The 20,831-nt window shown below is 44.9% G+C and overlaps 2 protein-coding genes across 2 annotated transcripts in view; both read left to right on the top strand.

Annotated features, from left to right (window-relative positions):
• Positions 1-5,563, top strand: part of LOC120648242 — a 35,823-nt gene extending 30,260 nt beyond the window's left edge. Inside the window, exons 24-32 of the mRNA XM_039924974.1 lie at positions 21-131; positions 940-1,051; positions 1,437-1,762; positions 1,857-1,947; positions 3,933-4,028; positions 4,101-4,171; positions 4,463-4,575; positions 4,903-4,997; positions 5,096-5,563. Coding sequence (XP_039780908.1) covers positions 21-131; positions 940-1,051; positions 1,437-1,762; positions 1,857-1,947; positions 3,933-4,028; positions 4,101-4,171; positions 4,463-4,575; positions 4,903-4,972 — 990 coding nt within the window. The 3' untranslated portion in view covers positions 4,973-4,997; positions 5,096-5,563. The remainder of the gene's footprint in view (positions 1-20; positions 132-939; positions 1,052-1,436; positions 1,763-1,856; positions 1,948-3,932; positions 4,029-4,100; positions 4,172-4,462; positions 4,576-4,902; positions 4,998-5,095) is intronic.
• Positions 5,564-7,460: 1,897 nt separating this feature from the next.
• Positions 7,461-9,977, top strand: LOC120647052. Its single transcript, XM_039923660.1, has 2 exons — positions 7,461-8,114; positions 9,216-9,977. The coding sequence occupies exons 1-2, from the start codon at positions 7,960-7,962 to the stop codon at positions 9,595-9,597; spliced, it is 537 nt and encodes a 178-aa protein (XP_039779594.1). The 5' UTR covers positions 7,461-7,959; the 3' UTR covers positions 9,598-9,977.
• Positions 9,978-20,831: the final 10,854 nt, after the last annotated feature.

Here is a 20,831-nt window from a genome sequence, read left to right as displayed (position 1 = left end):
CATAAAATTTTGATCTACAGAGGAAGTGGAAAAATGATGTTTACATGGCAATTCGGGATTGCAACAGAGCGCGGAATATTGATCGCACATCCTATCAAGCACACTTATATATGTCAGAGGCACTATTACAGGTAAGCATCTGTGAATCACTCCGAGCAACGTGTGTGTATACTGTGAAATGTTTGGTAGCTCCGTATTTGTACTAATTTAATCAAGCCTTCTCAAGTTTGTTCCTGTGGAAAATATTAAATTTCATACAAACATGAAGTTTTCAAGAAATTCAGAAATTTTTCTGTTTTCCTATTCTTTTTTAACTGAATATTTTTCTATTGTTTTCCTAGATAAATTTTATGAGCATACACAATCTATAATACATGTGCCTGAACCTTGAACTTATTTCTTTCGGGTTTCATCTCTAGCCTACCCCAACTTGCTTGGGAAAAAAGGCTATGTTGTTGTTGTTGTTGTTGTACACAATCTATAATACATGAGGGCTTAGGTGATTCCAATAAGCTGATCTGTCCTAGTTTAATCACATCGTCTGTTTTGTTTACTTATGCACTTGCTAATAAAATCAGTTATCCTTTAAATAGATGCCCTGAATCAGATTGTTAGCTTCCATCTACTCCCTCCATCCCAGGATATAAGGCGTGGTCAAACTTGGCACGGTCTTCAATAATAATATTTGACTCTTATTATCTCCTATCTCCTATAATATAATGTTTGTAGCAACAAAATTATAGTTATATAAAACTACTTTTAAATATGAATACAATGATATGATTGTTATAAGACAAAGTTTTTATTATACAAGATTAATTGTAGGTCAAAATTTTTAAAGTTTGAATCTTGAATTACGTGTGCGCCTTGTATCCTGGGACGAAGGGAGTATTAAATATTTAGTCATGTCATATTGTAAATTTGTCATGCCTTGTGTAGTTAGGAAGACTGAGGGAGGCCTTTGAGTATGCAGAAGCAGCAAATATACTTCTTCCGCCACATTCTGAATTGAGGAAGCAGGTGGATGATATAAAGCAGCGTGTTGCTTCAGGTGAGTATATTGACGATAACATCATAAACTATTATTTTTTCACATAACTCTAGCATATGAACTGATGATTTCTGGGGTTATGTGTTAACTTGTTTGTATGCTAAATGATCAAGATGTTATTTTCCTCCCATCTACTGGACTGTCACCTCTTACTGTTAGCTCTTGTTAATCTTCTATTTTTGTTGGCTGCTGCCATGACTATATGATATCAATTAGACGACCCATAACTTTATTTTTGTGACCATATCATGCTCGTAGCCTTTTTGTGTGTCTCAGTCTATTATGCTTCTTTCTACTTTCAAGCTCTAGGCGTTGAATCCGAGGAATTATATTTTATAAGATATTGCTCTTCTATATTGTGATATATTCCTTTTTGTTCAAGCAGCTGAACTTGAGAAGAATAGAACAGAACAGAATGGGAATGCTAAAGCTGATACACATGGGAAATTACGCTCATTGAGGGATATATTTTCTAGATCCGATGTCAGTGGTTCTTCATCACAGGAGGGACGAGAAGATTCAGACTATGATGATGAAATGGAATTAGACTATGAGACATCAGTATCTGGTGATGAAAGTCGAGAAAATGATCAAGGTGTCTTTCGGGGTAGTTTAAGTTTCAGATTTCATCAAAGAGAGGATCAAACCAATGAACATACTGGTGAGAATGGATCGACGGAGTCCGCTCACAATGATGATTCTGCCTTCCAGGTATTTCTTTTCTGCATTCTTGACTTTTTATGTCATACCTTTTGTACTATTAACATATGGATTCTGACACAATTTTCCAAATCGTGTGATGCAGTCGGATGTTGCCATTGATATGAAACAAAGATATGTTGCACACTGCAATGTGGGGACAGATATAAAACAGGCTAGCTTTCTTGGTGAGCAAGGTTGGGCTAGTCCTTCATGCATTCTTGTTTTAGTTCTGCTTTAGGGAATGCATGTTAAAATCCATTCTTAAATTACCAGTTCCATCAACACACTTGTTTTTTCATTTGCAGATTTTATAAGCACAGGAACATGTTAACATTTCATTTAAGAGTAAGACATAGAACTGTGCTGTGCTGTAGCCTGTAGTAAACATAGTGGTTTTGGAAGGAAAAAAGTCCATTATACTTCCCTCACCAATTCACTTTGTCCGCTTAACCCCCTGAGCAAAGTTTAGTCTCAACTTACTCCCTCAACAATGTCAATTGGTCCAATCTACCCCCCAAATGATATTCTCTCCATCAATTGAATTTTAAATTCAAATTATGAGTTGATAAAGAACACGATACCTTATGTTAAAAATAATTAAGAATTTTTCATGTCTATTTTCTTAGGCTAGGAAAATTTAAATGTGAAATTGATCATAGAAATACAATTCTGCATGAAAAGTATTCATAAAAAAAATCATAATGCACTTTTCTAGCATAGGGCATCATATTATAAATCACGTTGCAAAATTTGAAGTCAAAAATCCACTTTCACGCGGAGAAATAAAAAAAGAAATCTCAGCAAGGGGTTGATTAGACCAATTGAAATAGTTTGGGGAAGTAAAGTGAGCCTAATTTTGTTCAGGGAGTTAAGCGGACAAAGTGGATTGGTGAGGGGAATAAAATGGACTTTTTCCTTTTGAAAGTAACGTGATACCTTGTTACGGAAACCTGGAGTTTAGACTTTACAATAGCCACTAAATTCACTATAGTGTGCCTGAGTATTATTTGTGCTACCCACACCTGATTTTTTTTTTCTACCTCCTCCGTCTAATCCAAGACCAGGTGACCATCGTCTTCAGCTCCGGCGAGGTCTCCACCGAGGTCTCTGGCGAGATCAAAGCTCGGGTTCGGAGGGATAGGGTTTGGAGTTGGGTCTGGGGTGGGGCTTCTCCATTTCCAGCCTTAGAGGGAAGGCCAGGGGCCTCAGGCTGGCCTGGCTATGGTGGTGGACGTGGGGGCAGTGAGGTTGGCGGCGGATGGCCCCGGCTCGGGTGATTGGGCCAGGTAGGTGCGGGGGCGATGACGACAACGGTGGGTGGCGGCGGGGTAGGAAGGCAGCTGCCGCAGGCGGGCAAGGGTCTTGCCGGAGCTTCACGGCGGCGTGCCACGGAGATCCGGTGAGACCCTAGCCCATCGCAGCAGGGCAGGGGCACGTGGCGGCGGCAAATGAGGAGCTCGGTGGATATGGTTGTGTTGGCTGGAGGTTGAAGATGAAGGTCGGCCACAGGATCTTGATAGGATGGCTGCAAAAGCCGAGTGTGGAGAGAATCCAAAACACTCGCGTACGCTGTAGACATGCAGGGGCGGGCCCACCTGGTATTTAAGGGTATTCATTGAATACCCATTATTTTTTTAAAAAAAATCAAGTATATATAATCATATATATGTATGTGTATTGAAAAAACTGAGAATGACATCTAGCCCACCTCCCTTCTCAAAATGGGCCGAACAGCCCAAAAATCTGCCCGCTAACCAACCTAGACCTCTCCCCCACTTTGATATTCCCTCTTTGATATGTTGATCATTTAGTACGTCTATTATGTAGAACAATTTATGTTATCGGTACTCAACTATGTGCTACTAATATGTACTTTGGCCTCTGTCAAATTTTTTTTACACTACTTGAAATTTTGAATACCCTCCTCCCAAATCCTGGGCCCGACAGGCCTATTCACTTTATACATAACAGCTTTGCTTTGACTCGAATCTTCTTAGATTCATGAAACAGAACATAGCTTGGATCAGTAAAAATAATTTCTCATGCTGTGTTCTTCCCCACTTGAAATGTCCAGAACCTCACATGGAAAAATAAAAATAAATTGGATGGACAGTTTACATGATAATATGAGCTCACAAATGCGGTCCTCAACTCTTGTGCTTTATTCCTCTTACAACAGGGGAGTTTGTTGCCAGCGGAAGTGACGATGGTAGATGGTTCATATGGGAGAAGCGAACAGGAAGGCTTATTAAAATGCTTGCAGGGGATAGTGCTGGTAATTATATTTCAATTTCCTTTGCTTTTATCTCCTTAACACTGGTTCTGATGCTTGTTGTATTTTCCTCAGTTCTGAACTGCATACAGCCTCATCCCTTTGATTGCGCTGTTGCAACAAGTGGAATCGATTATACAATAAAGGTATACAATCTCTACTTGCTGCAATTGGTATAATCTGTACTTGTCCTAATCTATATGTAAGGCTTTCTATCATACGCCGCTAGATGACTTCTATGTTCACATATGTACATATATACAATTGTATCACTGACATGGGGGTTCTAGCCCTGCATGTCAGCCTTATAATGAGTGGAAGGCAGTGAATCATGCCATTGTTCAGTGGTGTATTGTGATTTTCTCAAAAGTAGCCTAATATATGCTAGTGGTAGTACTTGAATATTGGACTCACTCTTTCCTTTATTTCTTTATTAGCTGTGGACACCCGATGCAAATGCTACATCTATGGTTGCTGGACCAGAACTTGATGTATTGAGTGCCATAGAGAATAATCAGCGGAAGTTATGCCGGAACCGTCAAATTTTGCTGTAAGACAACCGAGCCCTATTAAGAACTTGACATCTTACCAGTTACCATGATGTGCTATTTTAATTAGACTACCATAAGTAATATATGATGCAGTTCTGTTCTTTTCATACAGTGCTCAGATTATCTTTGAAATTGCTATTTTTATAGTACACATTTTCTTCCAATGAGCATTTGATTTTAGAAAGAGATTAGCTAAGTGTAAATGAACACCATCCCTGCTTGATGTTATTTACCCTGCCATGACTTACATCTAATATAATGACAAGAAATCATCACATTGTTATTGTTTAGTTCTGATGTGGAAAAGTTCACATTTCTATATCCAGGCCTTTTGAATTTTTGGAACGATTTCGGATGCATGAGATTGCTGAAGGTTTCGAATGTGCCCAGAGTTGATTTACTGTTTGCTAGAGTTGCTGAGGTACTGCTGTTCTCTTAAGGCTTTCTTACAACCCATGGAATTAGCACTAATAAAATCAAAAGCTATGGACTAAATTCAATTTAGAACTTCTCTTCCAGCCTTCCAGAAAATTTGAACAGTTGGGAAAATGGTTACATCCAAGGTACAAGCAGCCCATATTTCGACATCAACGGAATCGCAAGGCCTTGTTGCGATCATAGTGTAGACATGGATTGATCCATGTTAGTGGCACCTGGTTAGATAAGCAGGTTGCAAGTGTTGCCAGTGCGGGAATTATTACTTGAGATGTCAATAAATAATGCAATTATGTTGTGGTTTGGGAGGGTATAATGATTCATACATGTAATGTGGTGGATTCACCCCCTTGTACAGATTGTAGATATAGATGAAGTTGTGCAATATGTGCATAGTTGTATTCTTTTCTCAGCGTGCTGCCTGTAGGTGATTTTATTCTCTGGTTGACGATGATGGCCGATGGGAATGTGTTCCGTTCCCTCGACTCTCGCTGGGTGTGTCGAAGCTGTAATGTTATACAGTGCTGCAGCTATAGCTTTCCCTTTTGCTGATTGCCTGAATGTGTGATGCCTAAAGGTCTTTAGAATTTGGTGGTCGAATTTTCTTAAAGTTAGATTGGTCATTGGTCACATGAAAGTATCGAGCATTACGGGAACTGCTGTAGGAAGTGGCCTTAAACACAATACTTTCCGTATAATGTGAGGCTAGTTGTTAGAGCTGATCGTTGATTATGTAAACGATTAAGCTCATTCTCGTACGGCTGATAGTTGACATCTCAAGAGTCATGGGTCTTGATGGTTCGCATGACGCAGCAAAAGCTAACGTGAGCCACAGCCCACTGGAACGCAGGTGAATGTCCCCCCTCTCGCTTCAGCAAAAAGCTTCATTTGATCCTTTCCAAGAGCACAAGCCAGAAGAAGAGGTAGTGTCCATTCAACCTGAGCTGAGCGTTCGCAGACCCACTTTCTGGAGGCTGCTCGCGCTGTATACCACTACTGGCTAGGAGGCGGAACCATGTGCTGCTTGCTTGCTGGTCCTATCCGGAAGGCTCGAGCAATACGTGGGCGATAAGCATGCAGCCGGCCGAATGCCCGCCGCGGCCAGTTGCCCACTACCCTCTGCCGCCTGGCATGTCGGCGCGGCGAGGCCAGCCGGCGGATTAGACCCCACGCCGGTTTCCTTGGAACAAGACAAAACTCTCTTCAACTTGTGCCTCTCCACTTGCACACTTGTACCGGAGCAGACATACGTGAGTTAGTGATGGTAGGATATATTTATCCCACCTTTATTTACTCATGCTTGATATTTTCACGCAATTGGGACTCACAAGTTGATCAGTAGTATATTTATGCATATTTAATGATAATGTGATAATGTCTAATATTTTATTGCATTGTAACTTATTGTCACATGTACTATGCGTTTCTTAAAACAAATTAATAGTAGATGTTGATTTTGGCTCCACTGCTGACTGCAATTGCAGGCCTGCAACTCGGTTTCATCGACTCATCATCATACTATATAAAAGGAGTTGAAGAATGATATGGTGATCCCATGTATACGTGGAGGCGTCCATCACCATCAATCAACGCAAGAAAAAGAAGCGCGGACTTGGCCAATTAAATTACTTTTACGCAAAGCACTAGGCCGTGTCCGACGGCCCGGCTCTCCTCCTCGTCCTCTTGCTCGCCACATGCAGGAACACGCCCAAACACCTGCCACGTCGGATCCACGTGGGTCCCGGTAACCTTTCCTATTGGCGGTCGCGGTCGCGGCATGCAGAGGGGTCAAACGCGGACCCCACTACCCCTGTCCCCAATCAATCCACCCCGCGTTCGCTCGCAATTTACACGGGATGCCAACACCCGGTTTCCTTTTAGGCCCAACGGCCAGCGTGCCCCACGCGGGGCGGCGAGCAAGTCGGCCACCTCCACGCCAACCACGCAGCCCTGACAGGCGGGCCGTACCTTTCTGGGCCCCGCGTGGCAGCGGAAGCACGGTAGGTTCGCGGAGCGTGCTGGTAGGCCCACGCCCGCCCGGCCGTCCAACGAAGTCCATCCACCCAGCTGTAATTATTCCTCAGAGGAAAGGGTTCGCCCCTCGATGCCTTGCGATTCACGGTCTTGCCATTGACAGGGACGTCTTGTTTGTTCTGCGATTTATTTATTATATTGTACAGTATTTACTTTGAAGTGTTTTCTGTATTGCCCCTTGCAAGATTCTGTATTCGTGATTCCTTTTTTTTATGTCCCTGGCCGACCTGCCCGCCATGATTTTTAGTTAAATTTTAATAAATGGTAATGGAGGATTTTGTACTATATGACAGCTCTCTTAGTGTAAACTATGAAATGGCATATGTCAAAGCAACTTTTCATATTTTCCCAAGTGATTGTTTAAATCAACCGGCAAGGTCACATGGTTTTGATTGGAGAAATACTGGTCCTTGAAGTCTATAATACATAAGCAGGATAGCGAGATCTAGAACCTGTGTAAAAAAAGAGAGGAAATTTTAAAAAAGATTTGCTGCATGCTTCATACAAATCAGAAAATAAAACCACAAAACTTCAAGGCCTGGACTGCGAACCTTAACCAGTGAATAAAATATTACAGGAAATCTTTACCGGCCCTGGGAGGAAGAGGAGGACAAAAGAGGGCAGCTTCTGCAAGATCTTGAGATGTGTGAAGACTGCAGAAGAGAGAAGACACCGCATCAGCCACCACCGCCACCTTTAATTCCTGCCTCCAGCCAGCCTCCCCCAAACACCCATCCAGCCCATCATCCAGGAGCAGCGACGACGAGCTAGAAATCAAGCAGCCGGCCGGCGACGACCCTGCAGCTGCTGCAAGCCATCTTTCATCCCCGTCGGATCGACCGCATGCGGCGGCGGCGGCTCGGTGCATCCATCTGAGACCACCGGCCGGGAGGCCTGCACCGGATCCATCATCCATGGGGAGCGGCAAGGCGTCCCCAGGCGCCGGCGGTGAAGGAGCGAGCGGCGGCCCGCCGCAGCCGGCGGGCGCCGTCTGCTGCATGTGCGGCGACAGCGGCCTCCTGCCCGAGCTCTTCCGCTGCTCCGCCTGCTCCGTCCGCTCCCAACACACGTACGTGCATCCAGTACCCACCCACCCACCCACCGCTCTCTCTCCATTCAACTCCTCCTCCGATCCTCTTCATTTAGGTAGCCAAGAACATGTCCGTACGGTGTGCGGCCGATCCCTAATTCGATCTGCACTTGCGGTAGCATCGGTAGGTGCTACTCGCGCGAATAGATTAGACTCCACCGAAGATATCTTCTCGCGCATATCTGAGATTTAACTAATCGCTTTATTTAGGGTGTTATACTTTGCATCGATCGAATCAGGGCCAGATTCATCTGTTCCCGTATTTGGTTTAATTTTCTTTGGCATATATGACTAATAATAATCCGTTTAGTTTTAGAATTTCTCCAATGAATGGAAAAGATGCGTGATTTTCCTGCGCGTTTTCGAAAAAGTAAAGCTACTGAATTTATTTGGAATATATACTGTATTAGTAGTAGTAGAAAAGAAAAGAGGTATGCATGCATGCATCTAGCCGCTTTGAATCTAAAATGTCCACCACACGATCCAACAGATAGTTCATGAGTTGATGCCTCTTACACCTGCACAACCCAACCTTTTCCTGAACAACACGTGAAACTTGCACAGAACTGCTGACAACTGGTCGATCATCAGTGCTAGCTAGCTGATCCCGGCCGTTCCTGAATTTGTCGCCCCTATCAAAATTCAAGTAAAATCCATCGGTCGTCGTCCATTCGATGGGAAGTTTCAATTCTCATTCTATTCTCCGATCCTTTCCGTCACCAAATTGTCCGTGTCTAGTTTATTCCGCGGACATGCACTTTCCGCACGTCGCCAAATTGTCAAACGAGACGCGGGGCCGATGCACATTCGCTCGACGTTGATTTCCAAGCCGTGATCCGACGACCGTGCTGGCTATCGCTGATCTGCACCCGAATCCAACTGCACCACTGTTTATCAGTACGTTCCGGTTCATAATTTTGATCAGCGATCATCATCCAGCGTGTGTGCACGTTCGTCTTCAATCAACTCATAATTTTGCATGCGATAACGTACACCAGCATGTATGTGTTTTTTACCCCAAACGAGCCTGGCTGATGCTGTATGTGCACGTATGTACGTATATACGTGGTCGTGTACCAGGTACTGCACGAATCGGTACCCGAAGGTGGAGTCGTACGGCACCTGCAACTGGTGCCTGAGGGCGGACAGAGGCGTGGCTTCGACTTCGTCGTCGCCGAGATCCGCCGGCAAGGCGGCCGCCCGGTCGTCGGCTGCTCACGGTGACACAGCCGCAGCCGCCGGCAGATCGCCCAAGGTCGCCGCCGCTCGTGGCGACTTCGCGTCGTCGAACCTGAGAAAGCCTATCAAGAAGCAGCACCCGCAGCATCAGCGGCTTCTGCTGCGGCGGTCGGCGTCGGACCTTGGCAGCCGCGTCCGCGACGCGCCGCCGTCGCCCGGCGTCGCGCGCGGCAGGCCGAGGGTCCGGAGGTACAAGCTCCTGGAAGAGGTCATCACTAGCTAGCTGCAGCTACCCGTGTGTGTTTGTGTGTGTGTGTTGCCGATCGATCATGCATGTCGTGGATGACACGTGTGCGTATTAGGCGTGTATAGTACGTGCATCTTGTAGCTGCTAATTAATCAGAGTGTGCGCTGTGCTAGCTGTATATGAGGAATAATACTTGCTAACGTACGTGCAGATCATCGATCATATATGCGTGATGTATGATGAGCAGCTAGCTAGCTATTCGCTCTAGATCGATCGTCTCGGTTAAGTAACAAGCGCTGTTTATAGAGAGCGTACGTCTGCGTGCAAATAAACTTCTTTCTGGCTATGTGCCAATTGTACACTTGCTAATCTCGAGCTTAATCAAGGAAATTAAAGAGAAGGCTGCTGTTATTTCATGCATGTGTCCTTTTTGGCTTCATGTTTAATTAGTAACTAGGCGTATAGTCCGCGCATTTGCGGGGCTAGTATTGAAAATTCAAAAATTTGCATATTGTTGAAACTTTATTTAAAGGTTATACTTTTTTTTACTATACATCGTTCTGTTCATTATCGTAAATTATGTCATATTGTTGATTAAAACAATTGAACTATGAGCTAACTATAATAACAATTTGATTTGTTGAGCTTTAATAATATTATGCAGATAATTATATTCTTATTTTCATTTTAGTTTGATTGATTGTTGTTAGCTTTAGTTTTTATTAATAGTATATATTTGTAACTGATACGTAGCTAAATGATATTTTATATTTAATTTTTCATAATGGCATTGGTGGAGTATTTTAGGCTAATTTTTATCGTAATGGCAGTGGTGGGTAATTTTTATTTTTCTATTTTTCTCCAATTAACGTGGGAATTTCTATACATTGAGAGCGAACGTGGAGGCTCTGTTTATTGGCCAAATAATAAGATAATAGTTTATCGTAATGACAGTGGTGGGTAATTTTTATTTTTCTATTTTTCTTCAATTAACATGGGAATTTTTATGCCTTGAGAGCGAACGTGGAGGCTCCGTTTGTTGGCCAAATAATAAGATAATAGAAGATGTTGAGTCTCATGTGCAGCCTCGAGTTCATCCAAAACCTGCACCGCTCAACGAACCGTGGCGTGACATGTGGTAGAATTGGGTCAGGATTTAAACCAACCACGGGTCAAACATTTTCCATGCATTCGTTCAGGAAACAAGTGTACATGCACACGTACGTGTGTATCAGATCAGTGGTCAAAGCGTGTGCCAACGCTAGGTCGTATTCCTACACTCGTACTGAGAACTCTCTGACCACCCTACATCTGTATGATGTATTATGCCCTACCTCTATATATACAATATACTCCGCTCTTAAATATCTGAAACCTTAACTTTTTGTATCAAGACTTAATATTCAATGAATTAGTTAAATAAAGTAGAATGAATATCCTTGCCGACCCCTCTATATATAGTACTACCATAGCGCGTGGTTCCCGTATTTTTCATTTTCAAGATCACTCGCTCATGGGATGTGTGTAGTATAACCACGGGTAGACTAGTCGATCGGCAGAGTATTAACTAATGAGTTATATGAACATTTAGTGCACAAAACTTATCAATAAGTTTTATTTCATCGATATGTTTTAATCCTGCACGGGCTAATTTTAAATTTTAGAGACATAAGTATTAAAAATTCATGAAAACTAGTACCCTTAGCTAATAATTAATTTTTTCTCTACCTCTCTCTCACCAGTTAAATATTCTAATACACTACCCCTGTACATATATACTTATCTTTATCCCGTCGTTGTGATAGATTTTAGTTAACAATTGCAATATATACTTTTTCATCTATGCATATATATTCATCTATGCATATATTCTTTAGTTTTTTTCACTTTGTATCACAATTCGATCACATGCATTCCACAAGTATCTAACTGATTCCTTAGTTTGAACTATGTGTTTACCATGGAAATCAGTATTCTCATTATATTGTTTTCTGCATACATGTAGATCAGTTTAGTTTTGTCCAAATCAAACCTTTCTAGTTAAGAACAAGTGTCAGTCTTAATATGCGCTATAAACAGAGTTAAACGGACGGAGGAATAGTATTGAAACCTCTACCCACGTGATCACCTTTGACAAAAATCACATGAATACTTCCTTTCAAGAAGGAAGTCCTTTTTGATCGCTCACAAGTCACAATATAGTTATGCAAACTATTGACAAATGATAGGTACGGTGTTAGTTTTATGTACATCTTGTATTCATGCTCTTATCTGCCAAACAATAAAAGAGATTATTGGAGGCTAAAGCTAAACTCATCAAGTCATACTTCTGATATCCATGCATGATGGCAGACGATCCTTCAATCTTGCCAATGCAAATAAGCAACGATGTTGTCACTAGTCAGCTATGCGTATAAATACAGCCAAAGGATAAAGGGTCACTCACATAGGGCACCAAAATGATGGAAGGTCTGTCGATATATATTTTGTACAACCTTACACTATGTTGTTCTAGTACCAAACTTTCACCAACTTCGTATAATCAAGATAACAGCTTTGCTGCTTTCTGGTCATGCCAAATTTCATCATCAGAGAAAACGTACATGTGGAACTGCAGATCTTGCCCGTCTGCATTGTAGCAGTTCGTTAATTAGAACCCCATCAGTTAGGCATTTCACCACACCTCGATCGAGGGAAAGCACATTCTTCTGAATTTTCCGGTGTCCAACTGACGAGCGAACCATTTGATCTATCATGTCTGGTCAACCTCGCTCGCACAAAAACTTCGATTATATTGTTTTCCTGGCATCCTGCCATATCTCTGACAGATCTGATCTACTGAAGAAAGAAAGAGTTATATAAATCACTTTATACTGGACTTGTCCTTGTGCTGCATTAGTAAATTTCGCAAGCTCATCAGAGAAAGGATTTAGTTCCCCACATGTGCGTACTTGACTCGTCATTGCCTCCAGTGACACTCAAAAAGCTCCGTGCATCTTTCAGCTGTTGTCTGATGAGCCATCACTGTCATCAGTACTGCACTCCCAGGCAAGTGCTAAGGAATCTGTTCAGAAGGTCCCAGAAGAAGAATTTGCTGAGAAATCCTTGCACGATGAACGGTCAGCTACTACGTAGATTCTTGGGATACTGACAGCGGACAAGTGCTGATCACCAACTCATGCTGATCAACTACACGTGGCACAGATAAAAAATCATCTCCATGTTCACCTTTTAGTGCCAATTGCCAAATGGCTGCTATTGTGCTATGCTGTAGTGGTGCCAATGCAAACCCTGATGATGCTTGGTCGATGTGACGTCTCTCTCGATCATCGCCACTAAGACTCTCTTTCATTGGAGCTCCTGCCCGTTATTGCCTGGCATGCTGCGGTTTGTTTATGCAAAATATCTCGCGTTGACAATCTTAGTGGGCATGATCATATATAGATACTTCTATGCTGAAGCTCATGCTTACTACTTTTCTGTAGGATAGGATATGAGCATATGTGCTGTGCGGTCAGAAAGTAGGTAAGCCTAACCTACCAAAGTAAACTCTGACAATTCTTAATCGGCTTTGGACGTAGTATTGTAGAGTAGCAAAGTCATTGTCTTGACCTCTTGCTGCATTGTCACTCTGCACTAGCTTGTAGATCAATTGCAGTGGTGAGTACAGATGTCCATGCACGCATACCGTGATTCTTCAGAATCCAATCCTAACGTTCAGTAGTTCGCTACCTTTAGGAAAAAGTTTAACGTTCAATACTCTACCAGTATTCCTAAAGCAAGATGCTGTATTCCCTAATCGGATGAAGTATCTCCAACTCCAGGGTGAACGCTTTGAAAGTTTGGCACCTTGACCATTCATCTCTTAGAGATGTTTGATAAATGGAATGGAGGATCGTCTTGCTCCTGATTTTGTTTAAGCTCCTTGCATCCATCAACATTTACATGGATTCTGCACTGAAGCGTGGAACCGCTTTCTGGGAAGGTGAAATTGGATGGCATTCATCGAACCAGCAAAGCAGAATCTTATCTTGGCCTTGCAGGTCACCATGATTCTGCTATCCTGACTTCTGAAAACACATACTACCTGTCAGGATCACGAAGACCGGATTCGATATGCTGCCTTTTGTCGATAGATGTGCTCTGTCACTCTCATATGTCAGCTCATTTTCTTAGCGATGAATGATCACCATGTGCCATTCAGATGAGCGTTGCCACGTAAGAAGACACGCTTCAGTGACTCATTGGAAGATGGATACAAGGCGAGAAAGAGAAACATAGCGTTCAAAATTGTGGCACGGCTACTAATCGTTCAAGCGTGAACAGGAGCTGTTATATATCATGTACCGAACAACCTGGAGAGTGATGAGCTGCAGAGAGCCGGAACATGGCAGCACCTGCTGTGGATCTGGGACTAGCAATGCGATAAAAGACTCGGTCTGAAACCAGATCTGTTCTGCCCAGTGTCCGTCCCAGATGGTCCTCCTGCCTGGAGAGTAATGCAGACCAGACATACAACAGTAATGAAAATACAGAGCTAAAATCCAAGTACTAGCATTCCAGCATGAAGATCAAAAATTTTTTTTATGAATTTCTGTCGAGATACATGCCTCTTCATATAACCCGGCACCGATTTTGAATTTTCTGATCTATATTATCCCCGGAAACGGTTCAAAAGAAAATCATGAGTGTGAAGAAGTGGAGACGAACTTAACAACTGAAGCCTGAAAACGGCAAGGAGGCAAACGGTCATGCCGTCCTGTATCATCTTCAACCATGGCACAAGATTGCAATGATGAAAGAGAGGACCCCAGGTCCCCAGCAAGGCAGCAATGTGCAAAGCAACATCCTCCAGCAGCAGCACCACAAGCGCAGGCACAGGTGATGTGTAGCAAGATGCAGGGCTGAGCCCGACTCATTCTTTTGAGGCGGAGGCAGGCATGCCTCCGCGTCAGTGACTCTCTATCTATCTAGCCACAGAGATGCCTCGCTTTCTTGCTCTGTTCATGCCACTGTGCAGCATTCACTTGTGCCCTTTTGTGATCAGCACTCAAGCCTTTCCACGACCACAGAAAACCAGTTGGATGGATCGGCCCGTCACCTTGAAGAGGAGGAAGCTGGTTCTGGTTGGAATGGATCCATCACCATGACACCATGGATTGGATGTGCATTTGGCATTGGCATTGGCCCCTGCAGAGACTGAACACTGATAATAACTAGAGATCATGGCAGTACAGTGCTTCGCCTTTGCAAAGAGAGGCTGGCCCCCACCAATGCAAGGGGTTTGAATGGCACGCCTTTGACCGTCTCACAGTACCACAGCCAACATCATACTGCTCTCTTCAAAACTGAGTTGTTAATTGTTATCAGTTAGGACCTAGTCTACCTGATCGATATGCTTCGTGCTGAAGCTTAGGACCTGGTCAGTTAGATACATTTTGAGCTTACCCAGCTATCATACAAGATCGTGGAGAGGAAGTAAAAGCTGATAGCTGGGTAGAAAAGTTTGCACTTGGTACTGCGAGTTCAGAATTGGTGAGTAGGGATGAAAGGCAAAATGCATCTGCAAGTTGCCACTTTGGCCTCTGCAAGTGCAAGGTAAGGCAGCCTTTCCTCTTTACCTCTCTTATCACTGGTCAGTTTGATGCGGTTCGTCTCCCAACAAGTCCATGGTTCTTGGGGTTCGAAATGATGCGCAAGATTCCCCCTTTTTTACTTTGAAGGTTAGAAAAAGAAGAATAGAGCAGAAAACGTTTAAACATCCTTTCTTGCTTCATCAACTAATCCATGTCATGAACATATGCAGGTATCAGTAAAATACAACATTTGGCATATGATCAACTGCTTGGCTGTCATTCAGGCTTGTCCTGCAAAGATAGATAATACGAAACAATCAGCAGCTCAGTGTTTGAAATGAAAAAAATAAGAGAGAGAGATGGGGATCAAAGAATCGATTCAGGCTTGTCCCGGTCTGCTGCAATCTAACTAGACCCCTTGTTTGCTTCTCCTCAACCCCTTGTGCCTGTTCGTGTAGTGGCTGTCACCTGCGCGCACAAGCAGCGCCCCCTGCCTGCCGTGCCGCGCTGTAGATCTGCGAACATTGATGCCTTGCCTGCACTGGATGCCTTTTACAAATCTCTCTGAGCGCCGGGGAGGGGAGGTATAGTTGTCCAACGGGCCGAGCCCGGCCCGACCCGGCACGGGCCCGATCTGGCCCGGCACGATTAGCCCGGATAACTAATCGTGCCGGGCCGGGCCGGCCCACGTGCCCAGCTCTGTGCACGAGCACGGCACGGGGGCTTGTTTGGCGTGCCGGGCCGGCCCGATATGCCAGGCGGGCTTCGTGGGCCGTGCCAGCCCGAGCCGGCTAGGCATCTGCACCAGGCTGCCACTCTCTCAACTCAGAATGATTTAAGATTTCAAATCTAAGATTCAAATTCACAAAAGATCACAAAACAGAAGCACATTTCATGATAACAAATTTATTGAGCTGTTTTGGGTGCTGCCTCGTTAAAAACCTTTGTAGGTAAAACCCCACACCTCGTGAGGACAAAACCCTACAAAGGAAAAGAGTACAGCCACCTCTAAATGTTCAAATGTTCATCACAAGTTCAAGTCCAGTCCACAGTCCACACTACATAGTTATACAGATTCAACATCTAGATATAAGTTTTCAAATGATTCTTCAAGTTCTTCATCCTCTATGAGATGCTGAAGTCTTGCATCGGCTTGCTCCCAGTCCTTGATCAGAGCCAACATCTCCACGACCTCAGGGCCCAGACGGCGTCGTCGCTCCTCGATAATCCTGCCAGTCATACTAAATGCAGATTCTGATGATATTGTTGAAACAGGAACAGTCATTACATCTCTAGCTAGAATTGAAAGAACAGGATATGATAGCTTATGCTCATGCCACCAGTTCAAAATATTGAAATCATCATCATACTGGTTAACAGCATCACTGTCCAGGTAGGCAGACAATTCAGAACCAGATGATAGAGAAGCACCAGAAGTTGCAGCTTGTAACAGAGCACTAGCAGAGGTTCTTCTATGCAAGGAGGAAGTAGAACCAGAACCAAGACTAGTAACAGAACCAAGAGTAGTACCAGACAAACTAGAACCAGAAGAAGAAGACTCACCACCAAAGATTCTTCCCCAAGCAGTTTTTCTCTTACCTGTAGGGCCTGGTTGGGCAGCCCTTTGCAACCTTACACCACCAAACTTCTTATCATACTTAGCAAAAATAACAGACAACTCAGCCCTTACCTCAGTCAAGTAGCATGAGTAATCATTACCATTAAGCTGAGATAGAAGTCTAAGAACATTGGTGAAACCTTTCAGCTTAGCCCTAGGGTCTAGTATAAATGCAAAGGAGTAGAGCATGGGTATGTCACACCAGTATTGCAAGAACTTATCTTTCATAGGAACCATAACTGATCTTAAGTCTCTATCATTTTCATAATTATTTAGATGACTAGCTATCTCAAGAACATGATGCAATATTAATGGAGATGTGGGGTAATAAACACCAGACATAATAACAGTGGAATCATAGAACTGTTCAAGGAATTCAAAAAAAATTTCAGCAACATATCAGTGCTGGTCTGTCAGGAGTGGCTGACCATCAACCAAAGGATGCTGAGTAGTGATGAAAATAGAGAATGTGGTCCTTATGGGGCAGGAGATGTTTTAACATAAGATAGGTAGAATTCCATCTCGCATCCATATCCAAGCCAAACTTGCGAGGTCTTTCACCAACAGTAATGCAATATGACTTGTATGCAGCAATGCGCTGGTTAGATGAGTTTAGAAATGATATAGCAGATCTAAATGCACCAAGCATTGGCTTAAACACTTCAAGACCAGCCTTAACAATAAGATTTATGATATGACAAGCACATCTTTGATGCAGGAACAAGCTACCAACATAACCAGACAAAACAAGGATTAAGTTGATTAATAGCCCTAGTGTTAGCAGCAGCATTGTCCAGTGTAACAGCAAAGATTTTATCAGTTAACCCATAATCAGCAATAACAGAAGTAATACGCTCAGCAATATTCTCAGCATTGTGAGACACATCAATCAACCTGAGACCTAAGATCCTTTTCTCTAGTTGCCAATCAGCATTCACAAAATGAGCAACCACACTAAGGTAATCCTCCTTAGCATTGCCAGACCAGATATCAGAAGTAAGAGAAACAGAGGATACAGACTTCAAGCACTCAACAAGCTGAGCACGACATTCAGTGAAGTACTTGGCAAAATCTCTAGTGGTTGTTTGCCTAGACACCTTAGCAAATTTAGGATTATGAGCAGTAGTAATGTACTCTTCAAAAGCATCAGACTCACCAATACAAATAGGCAGGTCAAGACGAGTAATTAACCTACACAACTCAGTACGAGCTACTTCTGGTTTGTACTCCCAAAGGTGCACAGAGCCATCAGGATTAAACTTAAGTTGAGTTTGAGTCATGGCATTACGAGATTTCGAAACAGGGCATATAGGAATGTGCCGCTTCAAGTGACCAGTACCATGGGTTGATTTACCAGTGAGGTTTTTCTTGCAATGCTTGCATCTAGCACCAGTTCGACGTTCCTTACCATCAATTACCTCATAGATCTCATCAAAGTCTTTCCAGACCTTGGAGGTGGACGCCCTCCTCTTCCTGGTCGAGCCAGACTCAGTGGCAGCGGCGGTGCTCGCGCTGCCAGTGCCAGATCCAGCGGCCGTCCCCTGAGGAAGGCCTTCTGGATCCAGGTCGATGGTAGCATTGCTCCCAAACAACTCAGCGGCATCCGCAGACAGGTCATCCTCATCATCTCCGCGAAAGCCCATCGACCGCAACTCATTGTTGTAGGAGTCGTCGGCGGCCATCGCCGGTCTTCGGTCCCTCACGGCCTGCACAAGGAGGAGAGACTGTGAGGGGGATTCGTGAGGAAGAATGAGAAGAAAGGCGAGTTCTGACTTACCTTTTGCCGGAGCACCGAAGACCGAAGTTGCCGTCGACGCCCTCACCGGAGTTGCAGGCCACACAGACTCGCAAAGAGGGGAGAGGAGGATTCGTGAGGAAGAAGTAGAAGAAAGGAGAGGGGAGGAGGTGAGGGCATGAGAGGAGCGGCGGATCTGACCGAGCAGAGTCAGAGGAGGTCCACTGGAGCGGCGGATCTGTCCGAGGAGAGGCAGAGGAGGTCGGAGAGCGGCAGATCTACGCGGGAGAGGTGGGGCGCAGGTCGGGGTGGAGCGGATCTGGCGAGGAGCGGGGGAAGCAGGAGAGGAGGAGGAGACGAGGCGGACGGCCAGGCGGGCAGGGAATGGAGGGGCCTAGGGTTACCGGCGATCCGCGCGACAGGAGGGGGTCGGAGAGCGACGGATCTACGCCGGAGCGGTGGGGTGGACGGTGGAGGTCGGGGACTCGGGGTGGAGGCGTGGAGCGGATCTGGCGAGGAGCGGGGGAGGTAGAGCGCGGAGGAGACGAGGCGGAGCCACGGAGGAGCCAGGGCGGGGAATGGATGGGGGCCTAGGGTTACAAGCGCCCGCGGCCGCCCCCTCCCCCTTATGTGGCCGGCCGGCTCGGCCTGGCGGGCTTCGTGGGCTTCGTGCTCACGGGCCGGCTCACGTGCCGAGTCGGGCCGGACGCTAACCGGGCCGGGCCGGGCCGGCCCACGTGCCTGCGGCGCGGCCCAGGCACGGCACGACGCCCGTGCCGGGCCGGCCCGGGCCCGTTTACCTCCGTGCCGGGCCGGGCCGTGTACCGGGCCCAATTCTCGTGCTTCGGGCCGGCCCACGGCCCACGGGCCTGATGGAAAACTATAAGGGGAGGAGCCCTCAATCATTTGCTCGTACTCACCTGCAACTGGCTGGTCTCTGGAGGAGATCACATGGCGAACCCCGAACCTCGAGCGCGAGAGCAGAGCACGGCACGGCTGGCCGCCTGGCCCGGCCCCCATCGTTTAGCGCCCGCCACCGAACCAGACCGGCCTCTTCACCTGTCGCTTTGCTAGGGCAGCAATGGCTCGGCTCGGCTGTGCCGTGCATGTTCGCCGGGGAGACCGAAACTGGATTGGTCGGGGTTGAGTTGTCCACTCCGGCGATTGGCCGCTGGATGGGAGCAGCAACTTGTGGATTGGCATGTTCATGTCCGGGAGCAGTGCGTGCAAAATACTCTCTGCAATGGTTGAAAGTGAGAAACAGGAGTTAGTTGATGAACAGAAAAGTGCTTGATTGAGGCCCCCAAAACTTTTGAAATTCTCCTCAGTTTTTCTTTGGCATAAGCTCTTCACCTAAAAACTAATGTTGACCCAGATTAAATGGTTGGCGAGTAGGTAGGTCATCTGTGTGCGGCATTTGTGCATAGATTAGTATATCAACAAAGACTGGTGTGGCTGGTGGCTGGTGCTGATTTGTTGTGAGAGAAAAATACTATTGGCTGGTTGGTGGCTGGTGTTGATTTGATGTGAGAGAAAAACACTGTTGGCTGGTTGAAACGAATAGAGTGAATGAAAGAATTTTCAAGTAGTATGTCGGCGGACGAAGAAACTGAGCAATCTAAATTTGAAATGGGCACACCCTTTTTTTTTTGAAAAAAATAGAAATGGGAACATTTCAAGTTCTCTGTTTGGACTTTGGAGAGGTGAAAAACTAGGTTCAAAAACTGATTCCTTACGGCCAGGTTCAATAATATGATCAATCACTTCATCCAGAAACGTTGCACGTACCAGAAGCCGTTGACTAATATCGCTCGCGGTTCAGATTACGGAATATGTTCTTGCAATCCAGCTTCCACAAATACAAAGCCGCTTTGCTTTTCCTTTTTCCTATAAAGCAAAGGTACTATATCCTCTGCTGATGTTTCGACAAAAGATGCGCTCGCAGTGCATTTCATTTCACCGAGAAGGCGAGAACTTTGACATTTGCTTGCAGTAGGCGAATGATTCTCTCCCGGCCGGCACACAACAAGCATCAGGCTCACGCAGAGAAGCCCATGAGCTAGGATAGGATTTAGTGGAGGACTCCTCTTTCTAGGGCTCTTCAGATGCATGTGGACACGCTGGTCATGTGTTATCTTGGATATTTAGGAACATGGCCCTGCTACCTCAATCAACAAAGGGTGAGAAAAGGTGACATGACCACAAAATAAAATGAAAACTCTAAGGTGTTGACACTCTATAAAGTAACCCTAGAAATCCAATCTCTTCACTGTTCGCATATTCACATGATTGCAAGCCCTACTCGCCATGGGCCCACACTGCAGGAAGCAGTTAGGAGTTA

This window comes from Panicum virgatum, chromosome 9K (genome assembly GCF_016808335.1).
Source record: "Panicum virgatum strain AP13 chromosome 9K, P.virgatum_v5, whole genome shotgun sequence".
In the NCBI taxonomy this organism is placed as follows: domain Eukaryota; kingdom Viridiplantae; phylum Streptophyta; class Magnoliopsida; order Poales; family Poaceae; genus Panicum; species Panicum virgatum.
Note: the sequence above shows the minus strand (reverse complement) of the source record. Positions and strands in the feature narration are given on the sequence as shown.